We start from the raw sequence: 18617 nt of genomic DNA, 5'->3' as shown, positions 1-18617 counted from the left end.
CCCGCGAAACCGGCTTCGAGGTGTGCTCCCGTGTGTGAAATTAAACAGGAATACGGGTGAGGTTTATATTACTGTATTTAGACCGTCAATAACTTAAAAATACAGCGAAATGTACAGTATTTTTACACGTTCCATTTGGTTTGTATTTGTTAGACATTCTCTTAAGTGTCTAAAATAGCCAGGAGGGGACAGTGCAAAGAGACCGGTAGTGGGACAAAATGCCAATCGCTGGGATGGGGCTGGCAGGAGAAAGCGCAAACTAACAAACAGATGCGGCACGAAAACAACAGCGGCAAACCTATTCCTTACTGCAACCTGGGATAAAGAACCCGAGATCTTTACAAAAGTACAGTTAGAAATAGTAACCCTGAGGAACAAAACCAAAACGAAACAACATGTCACATTATAAAGAAATCAAATGGTTATTTACATTCACAACCTCAAGATTAAACCTTTTGGAGAACAAAGCCTGCAAGTCCTAATGCTAAATAGATATCAAGTCTAGTTCTCGGGTAGTTTTCAAAGGTACTAAAAATCAGAAGACCTTTTCATACCTCCAGACTACAAAACCTGGTATACAAAATTATGTCCAATCACTTTAGGGCTAATTACATTTAATGCAGGAAAACAATAAGCGGCATCTGAAACACAAGTATCTCAAGCTTAAAAACTTTAAATTAGGATTCAACCAGAAAACAGCAACTAAGGGATCATTTCTCAAATAATTTCTACTCGGAGCAAAATTTTGGACACCATATCTGCAGATATTTAAATAACATATTTACAGTTCAGCAGTTCCATGTACAATACGATTGCGCTGGTTTTTATTGTACAACCTCGTTTTTCACCATTTGTTTACAATATACAAAATAGTATTCGACCCATTAAAAATACGTACAAAGAATTGTTTGTTGAAGACTACATGTACAATCTATCTACTGCATTTTTCCTTTTCTCGGTCAAACAAAAGTCCTAACTGGTATCACCATTTGCTTAGTAGAAATAGTGGATAAGAAACACCTCTTGGTGTGATGAGATACTGTCGATTTAAGAGGCCTACGTGTGCTGGGACATACCATTCACTAAACTCCTAAGTTGTTTTACTACAGTCTCTATTAGCTTCTGCTTGTCACGGTCATTCTTCCTGAACTGAGCAAAAATGTTGTTCTTTTTGCTGGAGTCTTTCATTCTAGAGAAATAAAAAAGCAAATGACAAACACATCAGAAACATAAGTTGAAAACAAAAAACCCGACTATTTAGATTGGTTTACTAATGTTCTTCTTTTGATCTTTCCGCTAATAAGAACTGAAAGATTACAAAACCTGTTCACTATGTGTTCTTAAATTAAACTTCTGCAATGCAGAAGTGCAGAATGTGTTTGTTTCAACAAATACTACTTCACAAATAACCTGTAAGTATTAAACAAATACCCCTTCAGCAGGACCCTGATCCTACCAATTGCCTTAGCAGAGAAGCAAGTCAGAAAACCCGTTAGTATCATCTTCATGGTAAATTCAGACTCAGCGAATGGGTGAATTTTGTTCACCGTCAATAACAGGCATCTATATTGCTGATTTTCCGTACCAACGGATATAAAAACGAAATTCGGGAAATTAGGCAAGTTACAGAAACAATATTTTGTAACAATATAGGCGATACATACCCTCTGTGAACTCTGGAAAAGACATTTTCATCGCAGGCAGGAGAGGAGAGAAAACACTGTTAGAAAGCGTATTTAAACCACAACGTGTTTTGTTTGATGCGGTTTTTACAAGCAGGTTGGTACCGCGCTGCCGGTAACGCGCCCTGCTCACCCTGCCCGCCCGAGACGCTCGCACCGCTTCACCACGGCCAAAGCTCAGCGTCTCCCTTCCCCAGAGCGGCAATTCGGGAGCCGCCGGCTGCTCCCGCGGCCCGGCCCCGCCGCTCCCGGCAGGGCGGCTCCGGCTCCGGCCCCGCTCCGCATCCCCGCGCCGGCAGCTCCGGCCCCGCTTTGCATCCCCGTGCCGGCAGCTCCGGCCCCCGCACTTACTTCTCCAGGAGCGTGAGGGCCGTGCTGGGGTTGACCCGCAGGTACTTGGAGGTGGCCTGCCCGTAGTCAGCCAGGTAGGTGGACCAGTCCCACACCATGAAGAGGTCCAGGAGCTGCGGGGGGAGAGGCGGGTGAGGGAGTGCGGGGAGGCTCTGCAGAGAGAGGCCGGGCGCAGCCCCACGGCGAGCCCAGCCACAACCCCCCTTCACCTGCCCATTTCTTTCTTTAACGTCTCTCACCTCCCTCGATGTGCAGGGAGGCGGCTGTGCAGGTTTGGCCCCAGGAGGGGAAGCTGATGGCTGCACGCTTTAGTATTTAGGAACTCGCTTTACCGTGGGGAGCAAGACAGGGATGCTAGTGTCTGCTGCTTCTCACAATGATTTAAACGAGGTTCAGGTAGTCCAATTAAAGTGAATTAAACACCTCCTGGCTGCAGTCTCCATTATAACGGATCCCTGAAACTCAGAGCCAAGCCCTGGGCACACTTCTGGCCCAAACAAACCCAAACACTTCAGTGGAGGAACAAACTGTCTCCAACCACAGTACTACGCTTGGCTGCAGTTTCAAATCAGGTCTTGGACTCATGATCTGAGAGCTGCTGTTCAACAATAACCCAGCCTGCTTTTACAATCAGATGCAATACTGCACCTCCAGCAGCCAGCACCCTCACGGCCCTCAAAGCCTGATTCCCCCTCCACCATCACGGGGTGCAAGGCCAGGCACTGCTGGGCACCCTGCCCAGGCTGCCAGGGGCCAGGGCACAGGCAGCCCTGCTCGGGGCTGCCTTTCCCACGGCTACCTGCGCGCCAGTGGGCCCCACTGCCATTGACGTCAATGGCGGGGCGCCCCAGCTTCCCCCTGCGTCTGGGGCCTGGCCTTGTCCCGCTGCTGAGGGCTAACAAGGGCTTGTTCTCAGGCCGTCCCGTGTTAGCCAAACCTACTGTTAAAAAAAGCCTTGGGAACCATTAACAGCACTTCGCCCCAGAGCACAGTGCCTGAGGCTGCTCCGCCGAGCTGGGTCCTCAGTGTAACCTAGAGCCCTGCTTGCCCAGAGACCTGCTGAATCAGTAATTCCAGAAAGGTGGGCTGGAACTGGATTTTGTGTAACAAAACCACCTGAAAAAAATGTAACAGACTACTGCAAGTCAGTCAATTTTGCTATTTCAAGGAAGAACCGTTCACTTCAAACATTTGCTTCTGCTACGCCTGACCAGAGCTGTTAGAGCTGGGACACAACAGCAGCAGCCCCTGCTCCCACAGGCAGAGGTGCAGCAGGTGCTCACTCCTCTGACTTCTCAGGCTACACTAAGAGGAGGGCTGCACCTCAGAGAACCTTACCTTGCCTTACTTAAACTTCTCAGCGTGACAAACTGTCAGAAGAGTCCAGCAATGCTCATGCCCAAAATCATAACACCAATTCATTTACAGAAAAGTATACATCCAGTCTTCCCAGATTCAAATTTCAATGCCTCTCTTCTGCAAATTTTTCCACTTCCAAAGCACTTTCTTATGTTACTTTCAAATATAGTGTCTAATTTAAACACATATTTTTCTAATTAATTACTTCTTCCTTATTTGTAGTGTAATCTTTTAGGACTAGGTAGCAACATTTCCTGGCATTGTAATGGACCTCTGACACATCTACTTATATTTTACATTTAACTATTTCATAGGGGTGAAAGGGTCTAAAACCCAAGGAGGCAATTTCACTCTCTGCTGACTAGATATCCCTTATAAGCACCAAGGTCAAATTCAAACAGTTCTTTCCCACAAAGCCCTTTCTCCAGATGGACACCACCAATTTTACTGAGTTGCTGAGAACATGCCTTCAGTCACCATGCAAACAGACTTAGGAAGGCTTGATAACTCAGTCATGAAACTCACAGCCTCAGTTGCTACTGCATGTTCTCATCACTTGTTATTACTTGTGTGACACAGTTCGGGTGCCAGTCCTCACAGAGGTATTTTAAAGCACAACCGAAAGAGTGGAAAGATAGGACAGGCAGATGCACAAGGCAAGGTGTGAGGATAAAGCTGACAGGAACCCAAATGATATAATCTGGTGATTAATAACTTATTGGTACTTACAGTGCTACTTGCCATGGGCTTCACATGGGACATGGTCCTTAAGGATGGACCCATGTTCCTGCAGTTGTATTCAGTGAGTAAGAAGTGAAAGATTTAATTTCTTTTCCCAATAGTACCATTGAAATTGAGGATTCTGGTAAATCTTAACCAACCCTGAAGCTCATATGGGTGAAAGGTTAACTACGTGGCAGGTAGCTCAAAGGCCCAGACATGCAATCAAATGACACATGCCAGTCAGTCACAGCCCCCTTCCCTCCTTCAGTGCATCTGTTCAGGGGCTGCAGTGTGACAATCATGTCCTAGATCAGGATTAAATGTGGCAGGGAGCTGCAGACACTGCTGGAGCCCAGACTGCTGCTGTGCACGATTCTGCACTGTGCATTTTGTCCCATCACAGCTGCAGTTCTGCACCATGGCACACTGCTGCATGCAGTGGGCTTGGACAGCAAATACTGCATGCAGTGGGGTGGGGAAGAGCTGCCTGGTGTGCAGCTCTTGGGATCTGTGTCCTGGCCATTCCTATCACCTACATCTGCCCTGGCACCCAGGCTCAGTGGATGCACAGCCCAATGCTGGTTCTGTGACAGTAGTTTTTACTGCAGCATCTAGGATCAAATCAAGGCCAAGTTAAAGCAACATTTCCCTACTACTGTTTTATTTATTAAAGCTTTCTCTATTACTGAGACAATAACTGAAAATGAAATGTATTGTCTAACAAGGAATGCCCCACACACTGGCATGCATGGTCAAACATGGGCAAACGGTAGGTCCTGGCAATAAGCATTTCCCAGCCTCAAAAATCAGTCAAAGGCCACAGAGTTTATCACATCATACCAGTGCTACTGGCTACAACTCCTTTAAGGTTAGACTGTGCACAACTTGCCTTGAAATTACAATAGGAAAAATGTTTATTTTGCACATCCATCTTTCCTAAGTTAACATGTGTGGAAAAAACCTGACAGAAAGGCAGTCTCAGCCCCACATAAGGAGCCGCCCAAGGGTGTTTAGTCACAACCAGCTTATCCTGCAGCCAAAACATTGTGAAGCACCAAATAAATACATATACTCTGCTACCCAAGAACAATGGCACTGCTGTGCTCTTCATCCCATAGTAACCATAAAAAAATAAGAATAAGCTCAGACAGGCAATACTATACCCAAGTATTTTATAATGGAGCAGAATATGCTTCCCTAGGAGCAAGGAGCAATTATTCCCTTCTGACTAGGAACAATTTGCAGAGATGTATGTGTGTCTGAGTCATTTGGAAAAAAAAAAAGGAACAAGGAAAAAAAAAAGAACAAGCTTTAGCCTTTCCTGTACACCGCAAAGAACATCCTATATATTGTCCACCTACTTACATTTACAAGATACAGTCCACACTTCCACCTTATTTAGAGGATTTTGCTTTTTCTAGAGGTGTGATATAAGGGGAACCTTCATCCACCATCTTGGAACCATCAGGGCTGATGATCAGAGGGCAGCACTTTTCTTCTACTATACATGCAACAGTGTTGCTTTCCCAAACCATTACATTATTAGTCACATATATACTTCTAACATTATAGGTAACTTAAGCCTCTGGTTGCTGTACTGCACTTTTATTTTGAATTATACTCTACATTGCTTTGATTTTGTAATTTTCCCTTCATGTGTAGGTATTTTCTAGATGCCTTTTATGTCTAACATTAGGTCTCTTTGTAGAAATAAACATCACTTGGAAAAGAAAAGGTGTTTATGTGTACTTACATAAAAGTTTATAGTAATTTCTGACATTATACAGGTAACACTGCTATTTTTAATTGGAAGACATTTTAAAAGATACTAAACTATGTTTTGGTTACTCCTACTGTAAGACCTTGTTAGCAAACAGGATCAGTTAAGACAAAACATTATAATACTGATGCTATGAGAGGAAAAGATCTTAAACTTTTAGGGACAGAATTCTGATTTCAAATAGGGTACTTGCACCTATTCCTCCAAGTTAGTTCTCTAGCGTTTTCCCAGTATCTAGGTGATATGGCCATGTTTGAATAGAAATTACTCTTTATCATTGCTCACTAAAGCTTTGTATTGTATTACCTAAAGTTCAGAGCAGCTCAGCCATAGTCCTGTATTTAGGCCATCTTGTAATTACGTGAGAATTTTGTGCACTGGGAACTGCTGGAATCGACCATCCGGCCCTTTCAATGACATCTGAGCCTCTTGTCACATCCTCAGATATCATACAGATGCCCTTTCCTTTTTACTTTTGGGCAACTGTCAGGAATAATCTTGGAAGAGAATGCAACTTTGGGAAATAGCTATGCACAGAGTGAGCACAGCAACAGACAGAGGAGGAGACATGAGCTTTGCAGATGGAAATGGGGGCAGTGTCCATTAGACCCTGTGCTGGTTATACTACAAAAATCCTAATTGTAAATTATAAAGGTAGCTTAATGCAAGTTGGAATGGTGCGAGTTGCAATCTCTTCTGAAGCAGCATGAGCATCAACAAATAGCTTTGGGTGTACAAATGGCACCAGTGATTCAGGAGCTGGAGATAAAACTGAGTTGTACACTTAATTTCCTACTTACCTTTCAGTAAAGCCAAATATTCCATCCAATGAAAAGTAATTCTTTTAATATATCACTGTCAGTTATGTCAGTTCTGGCCCACTCTCCTTGCTCACAAGCCGAATATTTCTTATGCTAAACAGTTTATTAACCCCTAATCACCCAGTTACTTCTGGACTTGATTGCATGTGTAATTACCTTTTGTCAGGTACAATTTGCCTGATAAACATGTCAGAACACTTGCTGCTTAGTCTGTTGAAACAGATAAATGCTGTCTTTCCACAGCCTTGGGGCATAATTAACAGGGAAAAAAAAGGCAGTTATAAAAACACACAGAAGCTGATTCAGTGAGGCAGGAGTTCACAGCGTGCAGCCCGCCAAGGCCCATTGCCCGGCCCGCTACGCTTGCCTGAGCTCTTATTGAGTTCCAGCCTGCTGTGACAGGGCAAAGGGGGCAGCCCTTAAAAACTGAGATTTAAAGTAGGTTTCCACGTGAACTTCAAAAAAGAGTGGGATGATGCCTGTTTGGGGAAAAAAAAAAAAAAAAAAAAAAGAAGAAGAAGAAAAAACCACACAGTGAAGCAGATAATGAAATTGGTAGAGTCCCTGTCATCACTGTGTGTTATACACTCAGATTCTCCGGGATGGGACCAAGAACGGAAAAACTAAAAGAAAGCAGAGGAAAAAAATCAGGAAAAGCAAACAGGTCAGGATTAACTAAAAATGCTTTGTGGCATCCTTGGGCTCAATTGCTTCTGATTTCTGCCCTGTAGTGTTTGCAGGTTATGTACCCGGGCGCTACGGGGAGTGCGAAAAAAGAAATCCTTACCTGACCTCTGGATAACCCAAACAGGAGATTAGCCCATTTCCAAGCAAAGCAGGTTGTCACACTGTTAGGCCAATTGCTTCTATTGACACTTTGCATAAACATCTTACACAGGGTGATCAGAAAGGACTGTTACGCCATTAATGCTCTTTTTATTTTTTTATACCTAAGTCTTACAGAATAAAGGCCTTTCTGAGTAAGGGATAACAAAAGGGTCAAAAGGTCACAAACATTCTTTTAAGTAGGCAAAAATCAGGGAAGTTTGGATTCATTGAAAAGTGCAAATTGGAAATTTTTTGCATCTTAAACATTGCAGCACGCTCAGCTTTTTCTAATTTCACTTCTAGTAAATTCATTATCTACTTAATTGTGCATTTTTACTTTTAACTTTTAAATAAGAAAAATGCTAAAGTCTTAATTTTAGGAAAGAGCAAGCTGTCTAACCTTCTCAGCTAATCAGTAATCTAAACAGACTTAGACATTACCATTGAAATCCTCGTGAGGACCAGTGTGAAAATATACAGAACCTTTTCTTGAAGTGGGATGACTGAACAGTCTCTCCTGTACAGTTTTCACATAATTTACACAGCATGTGGTTTGCACTGTGTACAGCAAAATATTCTATATTTTCTTTTGTTTTGCTTTCACTTTGATCAGAGATGGAAACAATCTCCCTTTAATAGTATAAAAGCCACCTGCTGGGCATCACAGACTACAGCTAATTGGCAAATTCTTTGAAATTTTGATATAATGGATTTTGACCTCTTTAATTAAAAAAACCCAAAGCCTAGAATACGGTGAACTCTTCTGGGAAATGAATAGTGCCAAGCATATACAACTGCAAGCTACACCAATCTTTTCTTAGGAAAGAATACAGAAGTAGCATTACAATTTTTCCCTTGAGGATGCATGGCTTTTGGCCAAGGGAAAAAAAAAAAAAAAAGACTACTGCTAGCTATGTATCATTTCAGTCCCTAAGATAAAGACAGAGCAAACACATTAATATTTCAATTATTTCTACTTTTATTGGGCTTTGGAGCAAGCAAAGCACCAAACATGAAGGTGACTTTTTCATTTTAAACACAGTAAACTCACAAAAGCCACTCACAAATGTTCCAGTCCGAAACATTTCCTACTCCAAGGAGCTCACACTGTACTAACCCACCCTGCCTTGTTTTAAGAAGGACAAATGGGTTTCAGGACCCAAAAGGAAGCCTGTCAACCAGAATTGTTGCTGTTTCATAATCTCTGACATAACGTTAACCTTTCAGTGGAGCTATAATCTCATTGCTTTGGGAACTCTGAGGCAGCACTGTCTTTCTTTTGTTAAAACACTTATTTATATTCTGCCCAGCATAATGGGGCCATGGTCCATGACTGGGACTCATAGGCACTGCAGTAACACAGCTATACAACAACAACAACACCAGCAACACTGTTTTAATCTTTGCTTAGGTTTTGTGCACAAGTATCCATGAACATACGTTACACAGGTATATACTTATTTACAACAAAAACCATCTGCATGACCATGAAGATAATACCATCATTGTTCACCAAGTTATGCTCCTGTTAATTAAAGCATGCACTCCATGAGAACACTTACTAAATTGGAAAACAAAACATAAAGGACCAGGATCAGAATCAAAACTGGACAAAGACAAGTCTTGTTTACTCTGAACATTTCTTGGTTGCAAAGGAACAACAGATCTACTTAAAATGTAGATACCTAAGTCCAGCTTGAAAGAAAAAAAGAGAGTTTGCTAACTGTAGAATAACACCATACCAACCAAACACAATTATCACTTAATCAGTAGGTGTTCATTACTGCTGACAAACATCTTGTTAGCCTGGTTAGCAAGTCTGCCTGCCACTTGCCAAAATATTTTGTTTTATTTAGACCTGGTGACTTATTTTGTGAATGCAGTGAATTTCAGAATCCCCTCTACTGATCACATAACTGGAATAACGCACATTGGTCCTGTATTTCAAAGTGTACATTGCTCTCTTGATCTGTGAATGTCTCCCCGTAGTTTATGCCGTTTTTCTGAATTGGTACAACAAATGGATTTTCAAAGTGATGTTATGGGGACTTAGCTATGCAATTCCCATTAGTGTCAATGGGGGTCGCAGGCTAAATTCCTAGACAATGCTTTGAAAACTGAGCCCTGGATTTTCAAAGGAAGGATAGTCTGTGTTAGAAAGGCAGTGTCTTTCAGTTTTTAAGCCACTGCATTAAAACCTGCCTTTTTCTTTTAAGCACGATACATTTAGAAATTGTGTCCAAATTTGGGACATTGAAATGTTCACAAGAATGAAATAATTTTGTATTTAAATGCTACCATCTGTTTCAAATTTATAAGTGAAATTGTATCTGTCACAATCTTGAATGTTGGGATACAATCTTCAACACATTCATAAATGTACAATGTATAATGTTATGACAGCTGAACCATTGGGATTTGTTGCTATGCTAAGAGAAAACAGAAGTGATTTGTGTTCATATACTTTTATAAGAAAAAATCCTTGCAAAGGACAGAATTCTTTCCTAAAATCTGGACCTTGCGGTATACTTTGAGAAATGCCTGGTCTTGTTATATTCATGAATTTTTTTTTATTCTTTGGCACTTCAAATGAACTTAGGCCTGCCTATAAAATAGAATACTTGCTGCTGAAGCCACGTGAACAAGCTCATTGCTGTTACCGTAACCAGAAAAACACTCACAACGTATAATTTTTACAAATCCCATTAAAACTTCAAGCAGCCCAAGATATAACATCTGAAGACACAGAAAAATAGTTTCTGAGACAAATATAAATAGCTAGGCCCTATGAAACACCCAGTACAGCAACAAGTAATACCTCTTCAAAGAAGATTTGTTTAATTACAGTGAAAATGTTTATTATGTAGTGTGTTGTTCTTCATCATTAAAGAATAAGCTGGACTAGTAGCAAAAGAACCATCTTTTGAGTCTAGAAGCAGAGAAGTGTTTGAAAAGCAGGAGCCTGGCAGACAGTCAGGCTCCAGAGGGCACGGGCTCTGGCCAAATTGCTCCTGTCAAGCGTGTTAGTCCGTACACAGAGTCCCTTCAGACAAAGCATAAAACTATGTCAATGGCAAAATTTGTGTGGATTAAAAATTGTGTATTATGCAATGGTCAGGTCATTCACCATTTTTTTCTGGTTTTGAGCTCCTGACGCAGAGGTGTACACATTCAAACAGCACACAGGGGTGACAAGTGCAGCCTCCCAAACAGGCCATCTGCCTCTCACCTGAACAAGACTTTGAAAACACAATTTCAACTGTTCAAATTATGAAGGATTTAATATAGCAGAGGTAAATCTCAGCTGGCATTTCCACTTGGCTTCTGGTTGTTTTTCTAAACACAGGTTTGCCAGCAGTACTTAAATATTGACATCTACTAAAAAGAAATTTTATAGTTTAGTTTATTTGATCTTTAATTTTCTATAGGCACTTTTTAAATTGCACTAGACTCACAACAGGTTTGCTTTAAACTATTCACTTGTCTATGAAATAATGCCATAAATAGCACATGATGAGGCACACTATCTGAGAGTAAGCCTCTCGGGGATTAAAACTGTACCATTTGTCTCAATCCTTCCTGTAAAAATCCATTTGAGATGATTCACTACAAAAATGTTGTCAAAAAGTTAAAAATCTAAAGTTAAAATTTCACTACCTTCTCTGGTTTAGAGGTGGGTCTAATTAAAATTAATCTAATTTGGTGTAACTAAAATAGAATTCAAACATAAAACACACTTCCATACTGTGTTCTGGAATTGAACACTCTTGTCCCATCTGCCACATTTAATATTTAGCACTATCCATAAGAGTAACTCCAGATGCCTGCAGTCTTACAAGTGTGTATATACACCATACCATACATTATCTGACGACTCCAAAACTGTCCTTGTATACACACACACCTAACCTAGACAGTCAGGCTGCCGTACCCTAGAACTAATCATCTGCAGTAGTCTGCCCAAGTATGCATCTCCAAGTTTAAACTTCAGTCCAGTTAATTCTAGGATTAAAGGAAGAAGCTTTAGATACACAGCCCTGGCATGTGAATGCAAACTGATGCCTATGGGAAGACAAGTGAGCATTGCACAGCTCCATGGCATCAGCTTTGTGCTTACAGAGGAAGAGAAGACTTCAGCTCTTTGTGTGAAGCTGCAGCTCAAGAACAGACCCAGGACACCACCAATGCAGGCACTGCTGGGAACTAGGGATTCAGTGAATGGGGCATTTCCCTCTCCCAACTTTCCAGTCATTTTTTGTCATATTCTGACTTGGAAAAAACACCAGAGAAAATTACATCCATGAAATATGCTGAAATTACATTGCTACAGAGATTGATTCAACTTAACAGGAGGATATACAACAGGTCTACAAGGTTTATGAGCCCTCTTGAATCTGCAGCACTTAAATCTCCACAGAAGTCCATGATCTACAGTGTGTACTATGAATCACATCACTTCCACTGAGATAACCTGAGGTTCTACAGCAGGTAAGGGGAAATAGTTCGGTTCAACACAACAGAGTAATTATTTTTTAATTAACAACTTTCTTTTGGTTTAGTTTCTTTTAGCATCTGTGCGTTTCTCAAAAGCTACACATCCAAAGTAAAAAATTACAGCCACAGTGTGCCAGATTCTTCTCTTAGGCAGCCATTAAAACACTTAGAATTTTATATACAAGGTGTCTGTTTGAAATGCTTCTTCAGAAAGCAGCTACAAATACAGCAACTGCTCAATAAAGTATCTCAGGTGATCTTGGGTGCTGAGCTAGAATACATGAAAAGCCACTGAAATTCAAGACATAGCAGGCCACAAACCAGCATAATTTTGTTTGCATCCAGAAACAAAAATCCAGTGCAATCCATAAGGCACAGATACTTACAGATGTGGCCATCCTAAGTTTACTGTAAACAGATAGTTATTTCTTCCAATGAAGTTCACTCAGGGTATGGCTGCATAACCACCCTTTATAGCAGATGAAGTTACATCCCTTAGGGAAAGCTATGCTAGACCTGAGAACCTCTGGACAAGGAATTCAGCAGTCAGTAGCTCAGGAATGTAAATACAGACGAGTTAAAAGGAAAGCCAAAATCACTAGGAAAAAATTCTCATATTCTTTCATGGACAATCTTCACTTTCCTCTTCAGCTACAAGAAAACATTTACTTCCTTATTTATATCTATCAAATGACTCTCAAAACACTTTAGCAAATACAATAGCCCATATAAAATCCTGGTTTTGTTTTGTTAACTTGTCTAGATAACTTGGTTTAACAAAGGCTTCCAAGCGCATCAAGTTGCAAGCTGGATACCTCAAAATTTCCTTTTCTAAATTGGGTTTTTGCAAAAGATCTTTCTCCTCGGGCTATTGTTTGCAAACACATTAGAAAAAACCCCATTTTGCTTAAAGGCAATAATCCAATACAATTTCTTTTCAAAGAAATACATCTTCAAGAAATTATTCTCATTACAAGATGCTTTTTTTTTTCCCTTTACATTATGCATTTTCTCCTCAATCCTATGGACAGTATTTTCTTTAAATGTTTTATCTAAAAAATTATTTCTTATGATTTCTCTGGAAGACCGAATAATTACAAATTATTTTATAAGATCCCAGTACACATGGAACTTCTGCTGAGTAATGATGGCAAAATTCAGCCTCTAATGCCTCCTGCAATTCGAAAACATCTTCCCCTGATTTTACTTGCCACTTTGAAATGTTATCCCTTTCTAGGGAGTAATCCTGTGCTAGATTCTTTTGCTTCTTAAACGAACATTATTCTCACCCTTTATTGACTGACCAGATCTATTATCACATGTAAGCAGTGTTAATCCTATAGTAATTAACACCCTTATTAAAGTAATTTTAACTCAAAGAAGTTTAAATCGCATTATTGGTTTTATTTAATTAAGCTATGAGGGCCGTTTTACAGTGTCACTCGAGTTTTCAGCTTGTGCCTTTTCTATATCAGTTACACAGGTCCCCCCTGCAGCCACCTCATCCTGATACACACAAACCACCACTACCACCCCCCCACCCAGTTACCAGGGTATTTCTGTCTAAGAGTTATTCAACATTATTCCATTTCGCTGTGAACTCTTTCAACTATTCTGCACGTCAATAGATGCAAGATGTAGACACTATACTGAGCATTTTACCATTCCCAGAACTATCATTTGGATGTGCATTGGAATGACAGTATCACATTCACCCTTCCAGGGGACTCAGTATCTTGTTAGTGCCTAAAGTGAAAGAGCCACTTCTTTTCATACATCCTAAGCAAGGGCAAACATATTTCTTTAAACTTCAGACTGGCAAAAAGAAACAGAATCTCAATGCATTGAGTTGTGCCAATTACAATGGCCTCTTTTTCTGTTACTTTGAAAATAAGTGAGTTTTAAAAGTTTAATAAGTAAGTTTTAAAATTGTGGGTTTGTGTGTGTCCTACTGCATGTTCCTTTCTATGGGAAAATATGTGATGGCCTATGTTGTCTTACAGATCTCAGGTAAGCTACTCAACTGACACATTTGACACAGGGTCAAAAGATGAAAACTGTCTTCTGGTTTAACTGCATCAAGTTACACTGTGCACTCTGGAAAGTGTGGGCTAATTATGTGTCCTCAACGATTTCCTGGAGGCACACTACTAAAACTGGGAAAGCTTGAGTTCTCCTGGGAATAAGGCAAGCCCATGGTTTTAGGGACTTTAAACACCATTAACTGTGTACTGAAAGTCCTTTCTTTTCTTTGGATAAAAACATCTCTTCAAATTTCTACTGTTTAAAAACAAATGTTCTTACTGGGTCTCAGCATAAACCATGGAAAATTATAAACACAGAAAGAGAAAGGTAAGAATAATAAAGTACATTTACAGACACAAATTGACTTTTAATCTTTTTATTACCTCATCCCATATTTTTAAGTTCTTCTTTTTTACCCATCATTTAGTGCTTCCATCTACTCATATTTTGATTTATTTCTGCATTTCTGTTATTATTCACTCTTTATTCACACTTTCTGTAATTGCAGGGTCTTTTAAGTTGCACTGTTCCTTTGCTACTAGTGCTCTAGATTAAGTCCTCTGCAAGGAGGACACAATTTATATGTGAATCTTCCATGTGAACTTAGTTATTCCACTCTTCTTTAAAATAGCACAATTTGTGAAAGTATAAATTGCTCCAAACCTGACACACCCATAAGAGCCATAAATGGTAACATATATGATAAGCTGTGCCTAAGAATGTGCTGGTTCAGTCATACTGCTCACAATACAACTAGTGCACTTCATTCAGAAACCAGTTATAACAAACCAGGATGAAATTCAATTATTCTTTTGCCAGTTATTGGTATCTTTGTATTAACTTCATCTCCCAAATTTCACTGACTGACTGAAGGCAGTCTAGCTAGACAGAGTAATACTTTTTAATTTGTACTTCTGCAGTTCTAAGAAAGCCAATTGCAAATCAGTGTCTCATTATGGTACACCCTATATAAACACTTTTGAACATATGATCTTTTTTCCTAAGATACTATGATCCAAATGAATAAACATTCATTAACTACATTTCACCAATTCAAGTCACTGCCTTACTATGTCCATGCAATTCCTTCATTGTGTTGTTACTGTTCTGAAGCTGAGAAAAAGTCTTGTTTTCCTGATGTAAAACTGGATTTTACTGGATTTTATATTTGCACCACAGTGACTTACAAAGATGAGATGGACTTTCTTTTTCACAGAAGATACTAGCAAAAGGAAAAAAATGGGGTATTCTGTCTGCTGCATGTGATTGACAGATAATTTAGAAAAGGAATGAAACCTAAGTATGCTGATTGATGCAACTGAAAAAAATACTGAAGGCAAATCTGTAGGGTTAAAGGGTTAGTAGTGCTGCTCAGTACATACTGCATACCAGTGGTACCCCCAGTTTATATAAGGCTGGAGAATGTAAGTTAGTTTGGGGCAGAAATTACTTAATACACTAACACAGTTACCAGTTCTGTGGCTCCACGATGGGAGAGCAAGACTTATAAACATTAAGAGAATTCAAATAACATGTAACTTGAAGGAAACCAATAATTTTCTTCTCTTGTGTTGCTCAATTAACAATGCTTCTTCATTACTCATAGGAACCACATATTGCTCACAGAATTCAGAGGAAGTACTGGGGAGATGGGGCTCCAAAACTGAACTCCATCCATAATTCAGGGCTACAGAAGGGCCCAGACACAATAGTGGAGATCTTGCAGCAACTGGCTGTCAGCAGGAAGACAACAGCTTGATATAATGTATTCACAAACTTTGGAAAGTTGTGCACCCAAATCTTTCTTCCTTACATGTACATAATTTCTTACCTGACAAAGGCAAGAACTGGATGGGAGCAAAACTGCTAGCAGAAGAATAACTAAAGAGAATCTTCACTTCATCGAATAACTTTCACTGAATAGAATGCATATCAGTGATTCGAAGAGTAAGCAGGATTTTACAAACATAACAGGCACATAGATCAGCTTCTAATTGAAGGAAGATATTTGTTAATTGAGAAATTATCTGGAAGTGAACCTTCTGAAACTTTCCCACCAACAGGTCCCTCTGCAAAAGAATAAAACCTTCTCCAGATAAAGTTTTTTTAGTGCCTTCTCTCATAATATCATTGGAAATGGCTGCCTCACAAAGTGTTCCACAGCATGCCAATTATTAAAGAAATTAAGTGTCATGCCCAAGGAAACAGAAGCCTTTGGGTTCTAACATTACATGCAGAGTATTCTAGGGATTTCACTTCAACTACCAAGGATAAAATTTAGGTCCCAGTCTTATATGAATTTCCTCTGTAACTATGGGATGAGCTTTCTTTAATGGAAAGGTTTTCCAGATATATGAAGTTTTCATCATAACAACAGCTCTGTAGGTTTTGAATTAATTGATTAACTATTTCTAAACTGTGACTTGCAAAAGTAATGATGACCAAGAAGAGCTTAAAGCTGATTAAATGTGACAGTTGGTAGTATTCAGACAGAGATTCAGATATGTCCATCTAAATAGTCTTGACAGCAGCTTTTGCCAACTTTTTCTTTTCTTTTTTTTTTTTTTTTTTCCTTCATATCTGCTTTGATCAACCTCTCCAGTGAAACTTTTAGTGATTTCCATGATGGTACCATTTAGAAGATGAAACTGCCCTGCACAATTCTAAGTCAAGTGTTTCACCCACACAAACCAGATCAATAAATGTGATTTCCCGTCTCAGTTCCAAAATTATAAAATCACCGAACAACAAAATAAAATGCCCTAAGTGAGGCTTATTCAAAAGGCATTCATCTTATTCAAAGACTGGTATCTGCAGGTCTCCAAGTCAAGCTGAGTCAATGCTTCCCAAGTTCTGTGTAGTTTCTAAATATATAGTACAGATTTCTTGTTGGCTCATTTAGTTCTTGTGTGTATCTCGTTAAGTAAGAGGAGAATTCAAAAAATTGTATCCCTTAAATTAACTTGCTTAAAAAAAAATAAGGAATTTTCTTATTTTTTATAATTTCCATGATTTAGGTACCTCTGCCATTCCTTACTGTTGATGAAGAGATGGCATTCTGCTTACACATTACATCTGTACACCTCACAGCCTTTTGTGCAACATACTATACTTTCCTTTGGAGAAACTACTAAGTAGGTTTTTGTCATAGATGGAATGGGATATCTTGTAGTTAAACAGCCATATGTATATCATTTTTGTTAAGTGAGGATAGAGCTAGTGAAGTAACAGCATTTGTACACCAAGGTTTTCAAACCTGTTTTCAAGTATGGCCCCTCATCATTAGTACACCATGATCTAGAGCAAAAACCTGGTACATGATCAGCATGTTATTTACACTTCTCTGCTGAAAAAGGAGTATTTACATGAACTGGATACAATCTGTTTTGCACTGAATTTGATGAATGATTTAATGTCCCAAAGAATACACAGGCACCTAATACCCAGCATGTGTGCTTTTAGTTTCTGGCACTTACAGGGTAGGAATACTTACTACCAAGAAATTACTAACCTGCCATTCTGCTTTGATTCTGCAAATCCTTATCAAGATAGTGAATCCAAAGCCATGCTTGTTTTTGACCCCCTGCTGCTAATTTCTGTGCATTTGTTTCCCAAGCTTCCTAATTCTCACCAGCTGGCAGGTATAAATCCCATCCCAGTGATGAGCCAGCTTGTTTCTGTGTACAGAGCACTGATTGAGATCTTCCTCACAAATATCTATACACACAGCTTGTGATCTGAGCCTACTGTGATTAACTACAGGCTTTGCAGAACACAGCTGAGAAGGAGAAATCAAGAGATTCCATTGGGGAATATAAGGACTTACAAACAAGTTGTCACATTTGTATGAAGAATTCCTGTTTACTTGGAAGAATACAGTACTCTGAAAAAATATTGTGTCTTCCCTGCAAGGCAGGTAATGCACATTTTGCTTGCAGTCATACTCAAATAACTTTTGTCATTTTAAACCCAGAGCTGCATATGCATGCTACCATGTCGACTTGTGCCTGTTCTGCTCAGTGTGCCTCAAGCCCTCCTGCCTTACTGCCAAGTCAATTTATGGAGAAGGGAAAGTCCAGGAAGAATTGCCTTCCTCTTCCAGCAAAGTGAGGGTCTATGCTCTGAAATCCAGGGAGATGCAACTCCTGCTTTGTTGCTGTCTGAAACCTGAGCTCCTTCCTTTAGCTAAATAAGCAGCATTGCTCTGAAAACTAGAGAAGCACAAATCCCATTACATAGCAGCCCGAGGCTGGGCTTCACATTACAGATGTAACATGCTCCTCTGCTTCTTCAGAGAAGCTGGGGAGTGCATAACAGGGGGAAAGGGATCAGTAAGCATTGTGAAAGAGCCTCTGTGAAGATGAAAGTCTCAGCAACCATTTCCCTCAGGAAGCAAAAGATGAAATGCTCTATACTACTTTCTAATTAAAAATTCAAACTGTTGCCTCATGAAAAAAAGTCTTACTTTTATCTTCAAACTCTGAAGTTTTTAAGACTTACTCCTAAACATACTGTTGGGAATTTCTTCCTCTTGAAAACTGATGTTTTTTCAGT

At 39.8% G+C, this 18617-nt stretch overlaps 1 protein-coding gene across 3 annotated transcripts in view; it reads right to left on the bottom strand.

The window, feature by feature from the left end:
- Positions 1 to 57: 57 nt before the first annotated feature.
- Positions 58 to 18617, bottom strand: part of EXOC6 (exocyst complex component 6) — an 85778-nt gene continuing 67218 nt past the window's right edge. For all 3 annotated transcript variants that reach the window (XM_077183057.1, XM_077183058.1, XM_077183059.1), the window contains 3 exons: positions 2034 to 2146; positions 1665 to 1676; positions 58 to 1189 (listed from right to left, as the gene is read on the bottom strand). In XM_077183057.1, the coding sequence (XP_077039172.1) occupies positions 1057 to 1189; positions 1665 to 1676; positions 2034 to 2146 (258 nt within the window). In that variant the 3' untranslated portion in view covers positions 58 to 1056. The remainder of the gene's footprint in view (positions 1190 to 1664; positions 1677 to 2033; positions 2147 to 18617) is intronic.

This window comes from Agelaius phoeniceus, chromosome 9 (assembly GCF_051311805.1).
Source record: "Agelaius phoeniceus isolate bAgePho1 chromosome 9, bAgePho1.hap1, whole genome shotgun sequence".
Taxonomy (NCBI): Eukaryota; Metazoa; Chordata; class Aves; order Passeriformes; family Icteridae; genus Agelaius; species Agelaius phoeniceus.
This window is presented reverse-complemented; position numbering and strand designations above follow the sequence as displayed.